This window comes from Pocillopora verrucosa, chromosome 7 (genome assembly GCF_036669915.1).
Source record: "Pocillopora verrucosa isolate sample1 chromosome 7, ASM3666991v2, whole genome shotgun sequence".
NCBI classification, from domain to species: domain Eukaryota; kingdom Metazoa; phylum Cnidaria; class Anthozoa; order Scleractinia; family Pocilloporidae; genus Pocillopora; species Pocillopora verrucosa.
Genome location: NC_089318.1, coordinates 6,021,082 through 6,040,247, shown reverse-complemented (window position 1 = coordinate 6,040,247; position 19,166 = coordinate 6,021,082). Strand labels below are relative to the sequence as shown.

The window sequence follows — 19,166 nt, the reverse complement described above, 5'->3', positions numbered from 1 at the left end:
GTGACAGGAGAACATTGTAAAATTGTCATTGAGGAGAAAATACTCAGATCATCATAATAAGCTGGTGAATATTAAGAAGTTGCCCATGTCAACAACCTGCATCGGATTTCATGTTAGTTCCTTTTTTACAATGATCCAATCCATGATCTAATATGCTGAGTGATCCCAGCCATGATCGCATCCATGATGTGATCTGCAATTTGATCTGTGTTTTGTCTATGCTGGCATTGTAGCTAAAGAATTCACAAGCCTCTTATCTCTAATTCCTAATAGACAACCTGCAAAGACCATCTGGTTTCCTTACCAAACAGCTGTTATTGCTTATATTCGTTTCTTAAATATGAGTTTCTGCTGAGAGTATAAATAGTAGGAAGAAAGTAGCTCTTATTATTGAGTTGAGAGCAGCAGTCAGGGAAAAAAACCGTGCAGTTTGTAGGTGTTAAACTAAACCGATTCGTAAATTAAGTAAAAAAAAAAGCGACATTCTTGACTCCGTGTCGTAAATTACATTACAAAGCTCGTACCACAATGTTACAATTAATTAATCGCCAACCACGAACAAGAAAATTACTCTCACCACAACTGCAGTGAAACACTGTATCCTATACTTGAAGTTTCTCGTCCTGCAGGTGAATCTCAAACACAGTATCCCCGTGCTTGCGAGATGAGCGGCTAGTTTCTCCAGATGGAGGTAATTCATATCTCCTTCAGCCCCGTGTCATCGGCAGAAATATTGGACAAGATGGCGGCCGCGCTTGCGCATTTCAAATAATAATAATTTCCAAATAATGTAAGAAACTGTATGGAAATTTGTAAAATTTCTAAAATATAACAATCAGGAGCTCATGGTCCCGTCTGCTCTCGATCGAGACATATTCAGTACTGATTCTGCTAGTCATCAAACCTCACAGGGACTCGATAAATAAAAACCACTTACTTCCCGAGCCAGTTCTTTTGTCATTAATCATTGACCTAGGTCACCATACAGTTCTTCAAAATCCGTCGTTCTCCATCCCAAACACTCGCCTATTACAGGAAAGTGCATCGATAAAGTCAACTGCTCTCGATCGAATTGACTGCTACAGAGTTCGAAGCGTCCAAATATCCTGTAAAATTGTCATTTCCTCCCATCAAAAAACTTCCCAACGCGCCAGAATATCCCTTATTTTCCATGTTGAGTAAGTGACGAGACGCCATGTCGAAAACTATGACTGAAATAGTTAAACACGAGCAACGCTGATCTTCGAATCGTCGGCCATATTTGTTTATGTCCTTGCAGGGAAATAAATTAGTTCTCAGGTCCTTTTCGGAATAAAAATATGCCAGGCATTGAATGCAAATTCAGTAGTCTTGGCACGAAAATCAAATCAAAGCAAATCAAAATTCTGACATCATGTCATCGCTCTGCCTCGAAAAATCCCAAAGATTTACTTTCAGGTCTTCTTTTCTTTTTCTTTTCATCAAATAGAAGATCTACGGTGCTCAAATTGTATAAGTCATGGTACGAAACACTCTTCTTTGCAGATCGAGCCGTGATCGCCGCCATATTGAATTCTCTTGATATTCTATTGTTCCAGAGTGTAATACGATATACCGCTGATAATTGTTAGCGGGCTCGAAATGTCCTTGATTTCTGGCGATGTGTCAGAATCACAGCACAAACGTTCCATGACGCCTCGCATGGAAAATTAAACACGCCATCCAGTTTACGATCTTCAACTGGAATTTTAACTATAACCTGCATGTTTAATACAAATAGAGACATGCAGACATGCAATTCTGTCTTGGTCACTCGTGGGAGTTAAAGGGTTAATAGACCAGTATCCATGTTTACTCCTGGAAGTCACTGTGCCCAACAACAAGCCTTCCATTGCATTTTTAAGCACATGAGCATCCGTTATGAGACTAACTGTGCAAAAAATTAAAACTAGAATTATATGTCCCACATGACTGTAGGTGGGTACTGACACCTGTGTACTACCCAATATCTACATTGCTCAGATTTGATTCCTAATATTTCCTGCAAAAATTTGACTCATAGATAGTCTAAAGTTGGAAATGTTATCTCTTATTTCAGATGAGAAAGGAAAACTTATGCTGGTGACAGAGCTTGCTCCACTGGGAGCTTTAGTGCAGTACTTACCCAAAAACAAGGTGGGATACAGATTTACATTAAAATTGTCCCTTTTAGAACAGAGAAACTATGTAACAATTTCAATGTGGTTTAGCCTGCTGAAGCAGATCGGTACTCACTAATAAAGTTGATTTTCTGACCTAGAGGAAAGCTATTAGGCAAAGCCTATTACTAGTTTGTTTAATTGGTGGGGGCGATGAGTTACTTAAAATTATTCTACTAGTGTTTATTGATGAACAAATTCCTTCTCAATTATAAATTTCCACAAAAGCCTTTGGACTTCTGATTAAATTATGATCTGCAGGCAAACGTCTTCTTCTGGTCATGGCCAAATGTAGTAAATTTTTGTAGTAGGTAATTAAAATAGAGCAGAAATTTTATTCTACCGAATATTATTTTAATTTTGCCTATCAATTACATATATATGCACATAATTCAACCATAGTCCATAAATACTATATTTATTTAACCCTTTAACTCGTTATTTTTGATCTGACTAAAAATTCTCATAACTAATCTATAAGGAAATGTGTAGCAGCTGGAGGAAAGAAGTAACAGTCAGATCTTGGGAGTTAAAGAGTTAACAGTGAAACAAAATGAGAAGAGGTTGATTTTGAGAAAATGACTGTACTATTTTTTTCTCAAAAGGAAATTCTTCAAACACCACAGCTCCTTGATTTCTGTTTGCAAATTTGCAAAGGAATGAATTACCTGGTATGCCTGAATGATTTTCTGCTGATGTTACCTAGAGACCTTTAGACATTTAAAAACAATAGACTTTTCACTCAAAAGTAAGATTACAAACTTCAAGGTTCCTTTGTATGCTCATTAAGGAATATTAACCTTGTCTACGATTTTGAGAGAAGTCTGTCCTTAGATGGTAGAAAGCCTAATTGATCAGGGCATGGTCTGTCATCTAGAATCTTCATAGCATGAAAGGTCCGATAGCCCTCCCTTACCGATATGTGCCCTACCCTTTCCCTTTCTTCAGATAAAAACTCTAGCATTGTCATGTCACCTTTGAGCTTTGTAGCTTTCAATTTGAAAAGAAATTTCTATTTCAAAACTTGTATCAGTTTCTGGTATCAGCATTAAAAACCATTGGTTTTCCAACATAAAAAAATGCCTACTTTACCCAGAAATCATTTAAGCTGGGCAACAATCATGTTCCCATAAATGTGTTTTAAAATAGTCCCTCACCACCACTGATAAGAAAGCTATTGTACCCCTCCCCCCTAAAGAGGCACATTAGTCAATTTTTTGGCCAGTTATTTGCAGTGCTCCTTGGAGTGGAGTATCTCTAGGAACAGTTATGCTTTTCAAAATGTGAGATTGCTACAGGTCCAAATGAGGACTTTCCTAAACCTATTTAGGATAAATAGGAGAGGAAGATGTGAATTAAAACATTTACTGCTTTTAGGAAACTCAAAAACTACTTCACAGAGACCTTGCTGCAAGGAATATCCTGGTTATGCGGGAGGACCTGGTGAAGATCAGTGATTTTGGACTCTCCAGGTTGGAAGAATACTACAAACTTCAGGAATCCAGCAAAGTGCCTATCAAGTGGTAAGAGAGCAATTTTTTTAGTAAATTCATTTCTTTTGTAAGGAAATGTGATGGTAGCTTTAATTTGAAGTAATAAAGTTTGATCATCTGAGTGAATGTAGTCCTGAGAAGAACTGTTGTGGTCAGTAGTGACTGACATTCACCAACCTCAGCAGTATTTTTTTTCTTTTTTTTTTTTGGACTCTGATGATGACTTCCACTAAGGTTGTTGAAACATCAGTCACTACTACCAACAACAGCCTTTCTCTGGACTACTCTTGACCAGACACACATTACCTCCAGGTTCAAACTATTTACTGTCAGGTATAAAGGTTGTCTTATAATAGCTGACAGAGGGAGCAAAAATTGGAGAAACAACTGCTCTTATTTTAACACTTTTGTCATTCAATTGTTAATCCTTTAACTCCTAAGATCTGATTGTTAATTCTCTCCTCTTGCTGCTACACAACTCCTTGTAAATAAGTAATTTAGTGTTAACAACTGAGTTGAAAATGTAAATTGATCACTGTAAGGAGTTAAAGGCTGATGTTTCAAGCATTAGCCCTAATCGTTGATCGCTCTGACCATAAAAACTTCTTCCTGATAAGTTTGAGTATTCTCATTAAGCGTTCACTAGAAAAACTATGGATACCATATATAGGGAGAAGTTACATGTTACAGAAATTTTGTGCTTTCCTCTCACCCCTTCAGATGCGAAACCTTCACCATGGGAAAACAGTAGGAATCAGACTTTTTTGGTCAAAGAAATTCTCAGCTGGTTATTGAAACTAAATTTGTTTATTCTCTAATTGACATGCACCTAAAAGTTACTTTTCAGGACCTCTGACTGAAAACCTTGGATAACTGCCTCACAGTTTTGCTTTTCACTTTGGGTTACAAATTTTTTGCTTGGTAAATTTAAATTCTCTATTGTACTCTTCATTCCAGGTATGCACTGGAAAGTTTGCTAGAAAAACGATTCACAACAAAAAGTGATGTCTGGAGTTTTGGAGTGACTATGTGGGAAATTTTTTCCTTTGGGGAGAAACCATACAAAGATGTTGAAAACTGCAAGGTGAGAGATGAGAAATGTCTTTTACTCCTTTCACTCCCGGATCTTGTTAGTAAATTTATACTCCTTGCTGTCTGCTATACAATTGTTATGATGCTAAGACTAAGAGCATTCCCTTTTTTTTTCACAGAAGTAAACTCACTGCAAGTTAAAAAGAATCAACAAAAAAATTGATATTTGTGTGATGCCTGAAACTTTGAGAGTTAAAGCCACACAAAAAGTAGAAATGACAGTAGTTGCACCTTATTGAAATTAATATTTTATGTAATTGAAAATCACTCAGCCTAGCTTGCGAGGTCAAACTCTGTGGCTTAGCCAGCTCTGTAGTCCTTACTTTTTGTTTGCCTCAATCCCTGAGTTCCGTACAGCATGCTAAAACGAATCAACCCTTTTTATGTTCTTTTTAAAATAAACTTAATTCTTCTTTTTTGACCCACAGCTCTCTGACTTTCTAGAAAGTGGAAATCGACTACCTTGTCCACCTAAGTGCCCACCAAAGGTCTACAAAGTCATGCTCAATTGCTGGATAAAACATACTGGAAAAAGACCAAGCTTTTTCCTCCTGGAAACAACATTTTTTGAAGAATTACAAAAGGATTACCCTCTCAGTGGTTAATTTTGACATAAGAGGGCCAGGATTTTGGCTCCCTCCTTCTTAAACATCACGCTATCTATTGAAATAGGAGAAATGCCAGAGTTGTGGGTAATTGCCATTTTATCCATGCCTCAGAGGATGGTTTCGAGTCCAACTTAGTGTTTATTAGATCATGAAACATTACTATAAAACCGTTATTTACAACCATGACTGTTACTCAACTGTCGAAGCCACTCATTACTTAAAGACACAGGCTGCATCTAGTAGATAGCACAGTACGTCTTGCTATCACTTATCCCCTGGATAGCCATTTATCTATTGGGTAGCATCATCCACCCTTTGATTACTTGGTACCAGGTCTACCTTGTACAGAGGTAATGTGGTATCATCATCTGAGTTGATAACATAAATTGGCCACCGTTAAGAGTTTCAAAGCTGACATTTAGAGCATTAGCCCTTAACTCTTGCTCTGATAAGGGGCTAACACTTGAAATTTCAGCTTTGAAACTCTTACGGGTGGCCAATTTCTGTTTACTTATCAACTCAGTTGATGATAGCAAGTTACCCTGTTATACTCTCCCACATACACAGCACCACAGTTTCTTTAGAAACTTACCCCCCTTAACTTGTTATGGTCTGGTGTAACAACACCTCTAGCAGCTCTTACCTTTAAGACAATACTGTGTTCAAATTAGAAACCAAGGTAAATCAGATCTCTCAGTCCATATACAGATCTAAAATATCTTAGGTGAAGATTTTATTCACAAAAAGGTCCTGTGCTAGAAAATAACACACAACTTCTCTGTCCTACCTCTTGACCATTAGAAAAAGACCAATGTTGCAAATATTGGTACCAGTTTTCAGCACCCATGTTTCAATTATACTACTGGCTTTAAGTATGTTCATTTTACTGGATCCTAAATTGTGATTGACTACCCAGATAAGTCACACGGTCAAAACTTCACTCCACTCATTTCAACTAGCATCATACATCATCAATGAAAATACAAGTATCTAAAGTTGGTGGCTACAATTCAAGCTATCAGAATGTTTTGAAACTTGCAACATGGTTACAAAAATGAACAGAACTTGCAACATTCAAATTACAGAGGAGTGCTATCACAAAAAATTTAAAGAGAGAAAACTAGCAATTTTTTTGTCCATTTACTTGTTCTCTCAATTTTCCCATTGAGGTTGAATCCCATTAAATTCACTGTGTTTGTTTAAATTTAATTGCATTGATTAATATGCTTATTAAGTAGCTTGAAAATTACAATGTTCCTGCTTAATTATAGCATCAGTTTGAGTTTTTTAATAATTAATATTTTAGTTGGTGGAACCATCACCAAGTGTCAAGTGCAATGTATCCATTTTCGATTGTATTGAGTGTGTAATATGTATTAGAACACAGTCTTGTTAATTTTGACTGGAGTGTAAATGTAAGTTTTCATACAAAGTACAAATGCATAGAAGAGCTGGAATGCTTTTGTGATTATTAAACTGTTATCTCACAGCCATATCGTCAGTCTGTTGTTTATTAAATTTCATTGTTTGTATCCCATTGAAGTTATTCATGTGTAATTTTTACTGCAAATGTTTTTTCCTGAGTTACTTATTAATCTTACAAGAAAAATTAATCCATACATTATTTTTGTTTGACTCTTTAATCCCAATAGTGACTTCAGCATATAATTTCCTTCTACAATATCAACCCTGAGACAAATTTGAAAGTCATAAAGGAAATGATTACCAAATAAAGCAGCTCTTGGTTGTTTAACAAATTCTCCTTATCAGCACCTTAGAAAAATGTTTAGCAAACAGTATGAAGAAAATACATACAGATATTAGGGTGGAAAGGGTTAATAAAATATAATATTTGAATAATATTTTATATATTTATATAATATATAATAATAATATATATTTATATAATATATATTTTATCAGGCAAACCCCTTGAGGACACTATGACACTGTTCAACAATAGCTCAACAGAATTGCCAATTACTCCTGCAAAACAACCTTAAATCTATGATAGATTTTGTTTTCGTGACATTATTTCAATACTGCAAGCTGTATCAATTTGTTCTACACAAGAAAAAGCTGATGACATCACCAAGTGTGAGCTGGTTATTGAGTCTCCCTTGGTTTTAGAACCTATAAGGGATGGTGTAGGAGTGTTTGAGATGAAGAACAGAGAATAAAACAAATTAAACAGATGTAGCAAAAGTGCCTCCAGGTAGCAAGTTAAATTAAGAAGTAATGTTCATTCTAAGAAGTTGTGCTACCTAATTCACCTCAGAACCTTTCCTACTTGAATCAGTCTATTTCAATGTGTATTATGCTCTTTGTCAAGAATGACATTTTATGGGAACAAAAGTGTAAAAATATGCTACAAAAGAAAAAATAGTTAAGCACATCTATTTAACAAATAGATTCCAAGTTGCCATGCGTCTGTTCAGTAACAGATCACAGATGAGGTCAAAATGTGGTAAGAACAAAAAAGTGGCACACGAGGCGCAGCTGAGTGTGTCACTGATGTTCTTACCACATTTTGATGTCCTCTGTAATCTATAACTGAACAAAGACGCATGGCTACTTGGAATCTCCCTTGCGAACTGAATTCCCAGTTTTCTGGGAATTCCTAGGAATTCCTAGGAATTCCTAGGAATTCTCAAAAATTCCCAATTATGCAAATGACCCTTGCAAACCGAATTCCCAGTTTTCTGGGAATTTCTGGGAATTCCTAGGAATTCCTAAAAATTCCTAGGAATTCCTAGGAATTCCTAGGAATTCCTAGGAATTCTCAAAAATTCCCAACTATGCAAATTAACTCTGATTTAAAAAGCTTGGAATTACTGGGAATTTCTGGGAAAGGAAGACTCCAGTTTTGTGAGGACTTGGAATCCCTAGGAATTCCTAGGAATTCTCAGCTTTATTTGAGGCAATTTTAATACCCTGAGGTCCACATAAAATTCTAAGAAATTCTCAATACCTTGAATGTGAAGGTTTTAAGAAAAAGAGTAATTTCAGAGGCTTAAAACTTTGGCTCAATAAAAGGTATGCTATACAAAACTTACCAAGAGATATACATACATGTACATGTTGATAACTTAAAGATCATGAAATTTATTACTCAAACTAAGTTTTAGTAAATCTTGACATTAATATGGATTTTCTCATGAACCAGCTGTCAGTTATGTTAAATGGAAATTGCCAACTTCCACAATAATTAACAATAATTACATTGTTATCTTACTTCCCTAACCTACATTACTGGTTGCCTTTGTTAGAAAACCTTGGAACAGTCAAGCTCAGTTGCCTCAAACGCTGTCAGAGACTTTTTGTTGACAATACTTTTAGTAGAAATTTCATGCCTTAGACAAACAAATTCAACACCTAATTAATCTTTCTTTTTTCATGATTGTTGTTGCTGCTTTTTTTTTTTCAGTTTTTTGCTCTATTTTCATGACTAATTGCTGTAATTTGTTTTGCTGTTTTTATTCTTACAAAACATTTTTTTAATATAAGGGGAACATTGACTACCTCTGTCCTGTCTGCATGCCAAATGTTTGCAAAGTGTGTGGATGATCCACAAGTATTGGAACTCTTACAAAAATGTTTTGTATATGTTCCAATACTTGTGGATCATCCACACACTTTGCAAACATTTGGGCATGCAGACAAGGCAAAGGTAGTCAATGTTCCCTTAGAGGAAAAACACCTTTTATATGACGTCTTCAATTTACTTTATTTGAAACTCTGATCTGAAAATATTTGTCAACAAGACTTGTTAGTAGTGAGAAGTACCAACCAAGTTTCCTTTCATAACTTAATTTCTTAAATGTCCCAATCACTGGATCTCCCAAAAAAATATTACATCTTTTTATTTTTGGTGCAAATTACAAGTCCTTCTTTATATAAAAATGAAAAGTGATAGTCACACTTCAATAATAACAGCTCTTAAGTTTACTTGTTGTTCTTCTCTGTCTGTCAGCTATCAACAAGATTGTTTTATACTTCGGGCAGTGCATAACTATTTGTGGACCAGAGTTCCAACGCACCTCTGTAATTGCATATAGCTACTCCTGTCTCTTGTACAAATGTTTCTCCTTTGTAAGACGCACTCTACTCTGTTGTCAATACTGCTTTAAGTTCATTGGAAACGACTGACTGAGGAATCGAGATGGCGGTGTTGGAACGTGTTGCTGAACGCTTGCTACGGTCAAGCTTTGTAGATTTAGGTACTGGTACACTGGGATCATCTATGTATCTCTTATACTTCCGAATGTGGTATCCTTCTTTTATAAGTATGAGGGTAAAAGACGATTTGTAGTCGCATTCAAAACTGTGATTGGCTTGTGTTATTTCTCACCTTGGCCATTAACACAACTCAAGTGAGTTTCGAGTCTTTGTTTCCTCGACAACTTTCGGCCACAAATCGTGCATTTGTAATACGATCGATTCTTTTCGATTATTTCTACATAGAGTGAGCTCACATCTTTATTTGTATCACCAAGCTATCCATCTTCTAGAAGCAGAGAACCGGTCGGAGAAGTCAGAATAAAGTTAGGCGCTTCTCTTAACACTGCAATCGGCAAGCCAGCGGATTCACTTTGCTAGCCAATTACAAGTCCTAAAAGATCCACGTGATCATGCCCGTGATCGGAAACAAAGAAGACTCCATTTGGCGCTCATCTTTGAATGTACTTTGGATCGGTTGATCGCTTTTCTCAACTGTTTTGCTTAATATAACATTTCTAAAGATAGCTTTTATTGTGGTTCAATGGGAAAACGAGAATAGCGTGAGTGTTGTAAAAGAAAAGAAAGTCGTTGGCGCCGTGGAGTTAAAAGAAGGGACAACAGTTGACATATTGACTGGTACAAACAAGGGTCGAGTGGCCATCTGTAAAGCTACGATTTTGAAAGTTTGTGGTGAGTAAAAATTGCGATATTCGTTACGTGATCAAAATCTTATAAAAGAATAGATGTAGCGGGTTGAATTAAGCTTACGTAACGCTCGGCGCAACTGAAACTAGAATAATTCTGAGAATCGAATCGGTCACTTGCATGCCGCAGTTTCTTAAGCTTATGCTTTACAATGAAATAAACCTATCAGTAAGGTTTCAAGATTCCTCTAGTCACGTTTGGGAACATTCAAGATTCATAATAGGAACTGTTATTAAACAAACCATAGTACATAAAGAAGCCCTCCTTGGTAAAAACAAAATAATGTATTCAGCCCTTTTTTAGTAAAATCCATGAGAGAGATGTACTAACTCCAATATAAAAGTCACTCAATATAACAGAGATTTCTCAATTTGAGAATCCAATGAATGCCCTTTTCCTCATAGCCATCTTAAAAGCCTGGTCTGAGCTTTAAATATACATATTTTAATATATTATTTTTTTTCAAATTCAGATGTCAAGGAATCCAGATACAAAATGGTCAAGGTTCTTGTTGACAACCTCATTCAAGGCCAACTCATTGTGAGCCCAGGAAAAAAAATACAAACAGTACAAACAGCAGCTAAGTTTGCAGTTTAGGATAACTTCATTCTAATATATTGTTACAGTTACAACAAGATTTTAATCAAAAAATCAATTTTATTTGTCTGTAATTAGCCCCTTCACTCCCAAGAGTGCTTGGTTTTCAAATATAACTTAAGATATTGTATTTTATGGAAAAGAATCAACAGATTTTATTCACAATTTGTGTCAAACCAAATTTAATGATTGATTAGAACTATTTTATATGAATAGCTGTAATTGAGGATTAATCCGTATGAAGTTTTCAAGAAAAGAAAAATAAATCAAATCCCATCCTAATATTACCACACATTGATGTTATTTAATCAAAATTATTTTACATGTAAGCCTTAATTAAGCTTCTAAATAAATTTCATTGAATACTTGAATTTTAGCTGGGTTTTTTTTAATTTAAAGTATTTATTTTATATCATTAGCCTCAAATTTTTGCTTAAAATTCCCAGTAATTCTTAAACATTCCCAAAAATTCCCAGAAATTCCCAGAAATTCCCAGAAATTCCTAGAAATTTTTTAGATTTACAGCTTTTCAGGGAAAGTCATTGGTTCTCTGAGTTGGAATTCCTAGGAATTCCTAGGAATTCCAAGTCCTGTTGGCTATAAACTTGGAATTTCTGGGAATTTCTGGGAATTTCTGGGAATTTCTGGGAATTTCTAGGAATTTCTAGGTTTTTAGAACCAGAGTTGTTATGGTTGGGAATTCCTAGGAATTCCAAGTCCTGATGGCTATAAACTTGGAATTTCTGGGAATTTCTGGGAATTTCTGGGAATTTCTGGGAATTTCTGGGAATTTCTAGGAATTTCTAGGTTTTTAGAACCAGAGTTGTTATGGTTGGGAATTCCTAGGAATTCCTAGGAATTCCCAGTCCGAATTTACCGTGAAAATTCACACCTTTATTCCTAGGAATTCCTAGGAAAATCCTAGGAATTCCTAGGAATTCCAAAAGCCATTTCGCAAGGGCTATTTGTTTTATATAATAAAGAATTAAAAAAAAGTTTTAATAATGACTTCATCTACATGTCTGTCCTTCGATAGATCATAAGTGAGAACTGATCAGAATGCGTGTATAACTGAGCCTATTATATAATTCATTATGAAACAGGTGATCATTATAGTGTTGAATCTGGCACTGTATTAAACAGTCACCCTGTAATAAAATGATCAGTTGTCACTGTTTTTCTCCCCTTAATTACTATTAATTTACAGTAATTTTCACCTCTATTAAGTGGTCATGGTCATCCTTGACTGAGTCCCAGCTTCTGGTTTGTATTGTCTTCTACTTGCAAGTGTTGAACAGTTACTTAAGAAGAACCTCTCAAATAAAACTAGGGATAGTACTTTGAGTTCAAATGTGCTCAACATATGGCAAATTATCTAATTCTTCTCAGAACTGTGGGGACAAATATTATGCACAAGCATTGTGCAAGTCAATTGGCCTGTAGTTATGACCTAGAAGTCCAACTTATAGACAATGGTCTACAGTAATCCTGCTCTAGTCTTCTTGTTTGGTGCTATGTCACCATTTTGTTGATTTTTTTTACTGATATTAACTTATAGTCAATATATTTTTTAGGGAGCTTTTGAGTAAACTTTAAATTAAGTGTTCAATTATGGCATAAAATGATGATTTTTACTGTATTTTACTCATATTCAGTGGAAACTGTGTGAGGGGTCTCCTTGCATTTCCCTGTGGTTGGCTGCTCTATACAAGTTGAACTGTATGTTGTTAGCTTTTTCTTCATAAATCACTGTTATTCGACACTGATACTGTTCTCTTTTCTATTTAGGAAAGAGCAAAATATCACAAAAATGAAATCCAACATTCTGTCCAGCAACTGGAGCAGCAGTTTTTGGAGTTTGACCCATCACCAGAAAACTTATCTGCAGATAATCTAGCCACAATTGCGGCTAATGTTACTGCTAAAAAGGCTGCTGTGACAAGTGCCACTATCAGTTATAAAATTGAAGAAATGCACGATTCGTTCAAATTCAAGTATACAAGGTTAGTCAGGAGAATGATAAGGAAGGTGAAAAATCTGCAGATTCCAGTCATTGTTCCAAAGGAAATTATTGAAAGTAGTGATCTCACTGCACAAGTATACTTTTCAGTTGTAAAATGTACTTTGGTATTATCTTGTAACTTTCAAGAAGTTATTTTAGGGAGAATTTCGCATCATTATTTCTCACTGGATTAATCAACATTGTGTGCTAATTATATGTAGCTTTACAGACTCAGAGTTAATTTTTCTTCTTTTCAAACTTATGATTGCTAATGCTTTAAATTTCCAATGAACCTTTATCACAACATCCACTTAATTTTTCTTTCCTTTTGCTTAACAGTGAATTGCTAGGTTGCTGATTGTATGCAAAGGCTTGCAAAATTTGTCCACTACAAAACAAATATAATTTTTGGCATCACTTGGCATTTCTAAACAAATAGAGATATTTCTCAAACAGCTTTGAATAAGGTTTTCTGTAGAATTGAGTGGAAACTGGTAGAAGCCCTGCTCTGCATAAGTGTCTCTGTTCATGAGATTTTCAGCCCCAAGATCTCACTAGTAATTCTCCTTACTGTCTGCCATACAATTCTTATGATGCTAGCTCAAAGAATTTGGTATTGGATCAACTAATATTGCCCTAATGGACATTTCTTTTATTCTCATTACTTGTCAGCTTGACATTGTATTGACATTGTAATGAGAAATTCTGTCTCTATCAGTCATGAGAATTAAAGGGTTTAAAAGAGATTAAAAGATATGTTCAATAAAAGTGTTTGGACACAGAAATTCTAATCACCCACTTTTTCAAAAAAGTTTGTAGAGATCAAAAGCATTCTTAAAAAAGTGTGGAAAGTTACATTTTGATTCTAGTCATGCAAAAATCATTAAAACTGAGAATGAAAGTGCTAAGAAAAGTATTATGTTTTCTTTTAGCTGCAACAAGTAGAAATCTTTGTGAGGTTTCCTTGCCTCCTCATCCCATTCTCTTTACCTGTGGGATTCATTTTTTTTGCTCTCATTTCTTTTCTGTTATTTAATTTTTGTGTGCTGAGATCCACTGATTTCATAAATCTTGCTTTTAAAAAGGTTGATAGGTGTCCTTAAAGTGGCCAGGAACATACCCAAGGAAATATGCTACATTGATTTCATGTCACTTGATATTCTACTGTTGGTTCAAGACATGGTGTTGAATTTTTGTTCAGGGTTAAAAGGAGGAGAAAATCGTTTTATTTGAGATAGGGTAAGGATTTTCTTTAGGGATGCTTCATACCCTCACCTTGAGGGCTAAATATATCACCACACAAAGTTGAAATCGGTTTACAAAGTTTATTCTACAATGATAAATTTGAGAGGTTTCGCTCTATTAACAATACCTGGTAAATTAAAATATTAAATGTTCAAGTCTGATGCCTCATCTCCAGATTTTGAAGATCAATTCTACAATAATTTATGATATCAAACGAATAACAGCCCATAGGTATGTACAAAAATTACATTGATATTCAAAAGAAGTGCAGAAACCTCTCTAAACCAAATTGTTTGAATGTGATATAATCTTACAGAAATAATCTACAAAAAGGCTTTCTGTCTTTGAAAGCGCGACGATTTGATTAAAAATTTCGTTATAATTCTTTTTTTTGATATTTTGCCAGAAGTGTGAAACTACTTGAACCGGTTCGCTTCAACCAAAAAAAAAACTATTGAAAACACGACCAATGAAAAAAAAAACTGTAATCCATCAAGCAATCTGTAGTAGATACACTCATCTGCTCCGCTTAAAATCTCCAGTTACACTTCATGCAATCAAAACATACAGAAGCATGAAGAGAATTTAGGATCAAAACTCACCAATCATAAATTGACGAAGTTTCCTGAGAGGTCCGAGGTTTGATTGTTCTCTCTGCAGTAAGCTTTGTGTTTTTACTTCAATGTTATTGGTTCGTTTATACAAGAAAAATAGTTTGACATTCTCTGTTCTCAATAAACATCTTCATTGGTTCATTTTTCTTTATTTCGATCCGGTTCAAATAATCTCGCTGCTTTGTGCAGAGTTAGTTTTCTCTCATTCACGTTTTTGTTTTGAGTCATTGGGTTTAGTTGTCACTGAGCTGGTTACCTCACGGAAATTTTGAATAGTAAGTGGTTCAAATAATTTAGTTTTAGTTTTAAATTGGAATTGTTAATGGCTTCAGCCAAGTGCTGTGCTCCAATGTCTGAAATGTTATTTTGTGTGAGGTCTAACGTGTGTAGCTGACAGTTGTTGTTGTTGATGGCTTCAGCCAAGTGCTGTGCTCCAATGTCTGAAATGTTATTTGCTGTGAGGTTTAACGTGTGTAGCTGACAGTTGTTGCTGTTGATGGCTTCAGCCAAGTGCTGTGCTCCAATGTCTGAGATTTCATTGTTTGTGAGGATTAACGTGCGTAGCTGACAGTTGTTGTTGTTGATGGCGTCAGCCAAGTGCTGTGCTCCAATGTCTGAGATTTCATTGTTTGTGAGGATTAACGTGCGTAGCTGACAGTTGTTGTTGTTGATGGCGTCAGCCAAGTGCTGTGCTCCAATGTGTGAGATCTTATTTAATGAGAGGTCTAACGTGTGTAGCTGACAGTTGTTGTTGTTGATGGCTTCAGCCAAGTGCTGTGCTCCAATGTCTGAGATTTCATTGTTTGTGAGGATTAACGTGCGTAGCTGACAGTTGTTGTTGTTGATGGCGTCAGCCAAGTGCTGTGCTCCAATGTGTGAGATGTTATTTAATGAGAGGTCTAACGTGTGTAGCTGACAGTTGTTGTTGTTGATGGCGTCAGCCAAGTGCTGTGCTCCAATGTGTGAGATGTTATTGAATGAGAGGTTTAACGTGTGTAGCTGACAGTTGTTGTTGTTGATGGCTTTAGCCAAGTGCTGTGCTCCGATGTCTGAGATGTTATTGTGTGTGAGGTTTAACGTGTGTAGCTGACAGTTGTTGTTGTTAATGGCGTCAGCCAAGTGCTGTGCTCCGATGTGTGAGATGTTATTTTCTCTGAGGTTTAACGTGTGTAGCTGACAGTTGTTGTTGTTGATGGCTTCAGCCAAGTGCTGTGCTCCAATGTGTGAGATGTTATTTAATGCGAGGTTTAACGTGTGTAGCTGACAGTTGTTGTTGTTGATGGCTTCAGCCAAGTGCTGTGCTCCAATGTCTGAGATGTTATTTGCTCTGAGGTTTAACGTGCGTAGCTGACAGTTGTTGTTGTTGATGGCGTCAGCCAAGTGCTGTGCTCCAATGTGTGAGATGTTATTGTATGCGAGGCTTAACGTGTGTAGCTGACAGTTGTTGTTGTTGATAGCTTCAGCTAAATACTTTGCTGCTTCATCTGTCAATTGATTTCTTGTGAGGTTTAACCAGCTCAGTTGAGATTCCCTATATTTTAACAATTTACAAATCTCATAGCAACCTAAGGAATCAATGTTATTGTCACTCAAATTTAAATGTGAAATTTGTGGAACATTAATTACATTTACTAACGAAGAGCAATCAACAGCTGTGAGGTGACAACTATTAAAATTTACAAAATTAATGTTCAATTGTTGAATTTTTTCCTGTGCTTCTAACTTCATTCTACTATTTTCGTTTAAACATTTTATTAATGTCATTGCTAAATCTTTTTCGCCGCTAGTTGGCCAGCAGGTCACTGTCCATTTTTCTTCTTTATCTGTCCACTGTTCGGTGTAGCTTTCTTCTTTAGTTTCCACAGGAAGAAGGTTAGTAATAATTTCGTTTGATAGATGAATTTTATCCTCCATTAATCCTGCTAGAAACTGAAAAACCAGCTGCCATTTGCCGTTCTTGATGTTCTCGGAAACAAAGCTTTTTAATTCTGTGTCACTCATGTTGTTTGCTAGGTGCCTCGCAGCGAAAAACTCTTGCATTGTCAAATGAATGAAACAGAATTGTGGTTCACGATTAATTGCGTCAGTTTTACGGTCGGGTAAGCGGTGAAAAAGAGCGCTGTCTTCCATTCCGCTTACTTCCTTTCCTCCAAGGATCAGCTTTCCTTCTTTGATTCCTTCAAACGCTACTCTTCCTAGTTTCTCGAATTTCTTCAGCTCTTCGGTGGGCAAATTATGTTCGAGAGCAAACGGAATATCGCTCAGTTCGATCGTGTGTTTAAAATAAAACACTTTCACTGCAATCCTGTATATCGATGTTAATTTGGAAAGGGAGGGTAACGTATTGGAACTGTCGGACTCCAGTATTTGTAACAGACTTGTGCAAATGATGAAGCTGTTGACCGGGACATAACATAGCGAGAGCAAATTCGTGTTGCTGCTGATGTGTCGCCATAGTGTTTCGCCAACTGTCCTTTCATCTCCGGCTAGATTGTAGACATATTCTTCAACTTGCTTCGATGAAAATCCTAGAATTTCGAACGTTTTGTCAAACGTAAGGTGTTTGATGCTCGACAAAGCTGAAGGTCTCGTGGTGGTCACAATTGAGGCATCTTTTAGGAGTTTCCCGGTCACAAGCCATTGGTATAGGATTTGGATTGGCTTTTTCTCTTCAATGCACCTGGGATGAGGAGGAGGTCGGACCATGTTTGCGTTATGTTTGAATTCGTCGAATCCGTCAAAAAGTATGAGTACACCTTCAGGGTTCTCAATCAGGTGATTCCAGACCTCGTCATCTAGGTGATTTGTTGGGAAATACTCGGTCTTAATTAACAGTTCCCTGAGGCTAAGGTCGTTCGCCGATTCGAATCTTCTGAATTTCACAAAGAAGGCGGCATCAAAATGGATTTTGGCTCCAGGTAACGCCCAGTCTCTGAGAAGTTTGGTACAACATAATGTCTTGCCGATTCCGGCTCGACCGACGATTAACACTTTCTTATTTTCAACATTTAGGAGGTCTTCCAAGCTTTCCAGTTGTGAGTTTTCCCCGCGCGACATTGGATAAATTTTGAGTTGTTCCTCTCTGTTCTCAGTAAAGTCATACGTAGCTCTGTTCGGAATTACAACAAGATTAGTGTAAATTTGATCCAAAGTCCAATGTTTTACTGTTGTGTTTTCGCCTGGATTATCTGTAAAAGGTGATTGGAGTTCTAATAGTCCTTGGGTGTCTTGAATGATTATTTTCTTTGTGCGTTTGATGAATTTTTCAAATTTTCGTTTTTGGTGTTGGTTGAGTCTTAGATGGGTTTTTAGAAACTTTGAGTCTTGCATGAAACCCCTCTCAATACATGCCTGCGAAATAAGGTAGACGGTTTCAACCAGTATACCAGCGACATGAATTCCATTCATTACAAGGACAGCGTACATCCAGAAGGTTTTCTTTTCCGCTCGTTGATTGTGACAGTCGTGTAAAGTAGAGTTTTGGGCGTTGTCGGATAAATTCCTCGGCTGAGTGGTTCCATCGGTTAAATAACAGTTAAACTTAGAGGAAAACTTTAAAGGATAAAGCAACTGAGTTTGTAGGATGATGAAAATTATTCCTAAAACCATTCTTATCGATAGTTGACAGCAGTAAGCAATAAAAAGCTTGTTTCCAGTTGATGACGCAGTCTCTTGGTCGAGCACCTGTCTCTCTTGATCACCGTTACGGATGCCTCGCGACAGTTGATCGACTTTGGCTCTCACTATTTGAGAGTAAATGGCACATACAAATGCAATAAGGACTAAATTGAGGATCACGAAGCCAAAGATAGGAAAAGCGAATTTGTTGTACTGCTTCATATATTTCTCGTAACATTTTCCACGGACAATGTCGACGTTTTCACTCTTCGTTCCGCCACAGCGGAAATCAAACCTGGGCTCGCTGTTTTCCATGTCGACGAATACGGCGAAGAAGATGACATTGATCAGAATCCAAAAAACCACTGCCACGTAGTGAACTTTGTTGAAAGCTTTTGGTTCCAAATATTCTAAAATCTTCTCCATTGTATTTGTTGGTATAGTTACTCACTGTGTTAGAATGCTGATCAATTGTGGAGCTTAATTAACCAGCTAATGCCACCTTGGTCTAATTATAGAGCGTGATAGTACTTTTATTTGATTGGATTTGAAACTTGCAACTGTCAAAACAACGATGGATTATTTATGCATTTTATTGTTTGACGTAAGAAACAGTTGTCAGAAACTGAGACGGATATAGATATTTGCATATGTGGCAATATACGGGACCTCGTTGCCTCCCACCCCCTCCCCCGTGCTTGTTTTCATCTCCTTTCTCCTCTCCTTTTCTGTTAATGTTGCTGCTGAGGTCTTGAAGAGAAACTCGTTGTACCGATGTAGCTCATTTTGAAGGT

At 36.5% G+C, this 19,166-nt stretch overlaps 2 protein-coding genes and 1 pseudogene across 2 annotated transcripts; 2 read left to right on the top strand and 1 right to left on the bottom strand.

Annotated features, from left to right (window-relative positions):
• The first annotated feature begins 1,631 nt into the window (after positions 1–1,631).
• On the top strand, positions 1,632–6,854 carry LOC136282299 (tyrosine-protein kinase CSK-like). Its single transcript, XM_066169757.1, has 6 exons — positions 1,632–1,956; positions 2,078–2,154; positions 2,783–2,848; positions 3,555–3,700; positions 4,628–4,754; positions 5,191–6,854. Exons 1-6 carry the CDS (start codon positions 1,938–1,940, stop codon positions 5,365–5,367), a joined length of 612 nt encoding a protein of 203 aa, XP_066025854.1. The 5' UTR covers positions 1,632–1,937; the 3' UTR covers positions 5,368–6,854.
• A 65-nt stretch (positions 6,855–6,919) lies between these two features.
• LOC136282435 (uncharacterized) lies at positions 6,920–14,039 on the top strand (annotated as a pseudogene).
• Positions 14,040–14,213: 174 nt separating this feature from the next.
• On the bottom strand, positions 14,214–18,798 carry LOC136282298 (protein NLRC3-like). Its single transcript, XM_066169756.1, has one exon. It carries the CDS (start codon positions 18,796–18,798, stop codon positions 15,007–15,009), a length of 3,792 nt encoding a protein of 1,263 aa, XP_066025853.1. The 3' UTR covers positions 14,214–15,006.
• Positions 18,799–19,166: the final 368 nt, after the last annotated feature.

Bases quoted from the DNA above. Each gene is read 5' to 3' on its own strand.
- LOC136282299 (XM_066169757.1), top strand. The intron at 2,849-3,554 runs GTATGCCTGAAT...TACTGCTTTTAG, and splicing joins GCAAAGGAATGAATTACCTG to GAAACTCAAAAACTACTTCA. The intron at 3,701-4,627 runs GTAAGAGAGCAA...TCTTCATTCCAG, and splicing joins AGCAAAGTGCCTATCAAGTG to GTATGCACTGGAAAGTTTGC.
- LOC136282298 (XM_066169756.1), bottom strand. From the start codon at position 18,798: ATGGAGAAGATTTTAGAATATTTGGAACCAAAAGCTTTCAACAAAGTT.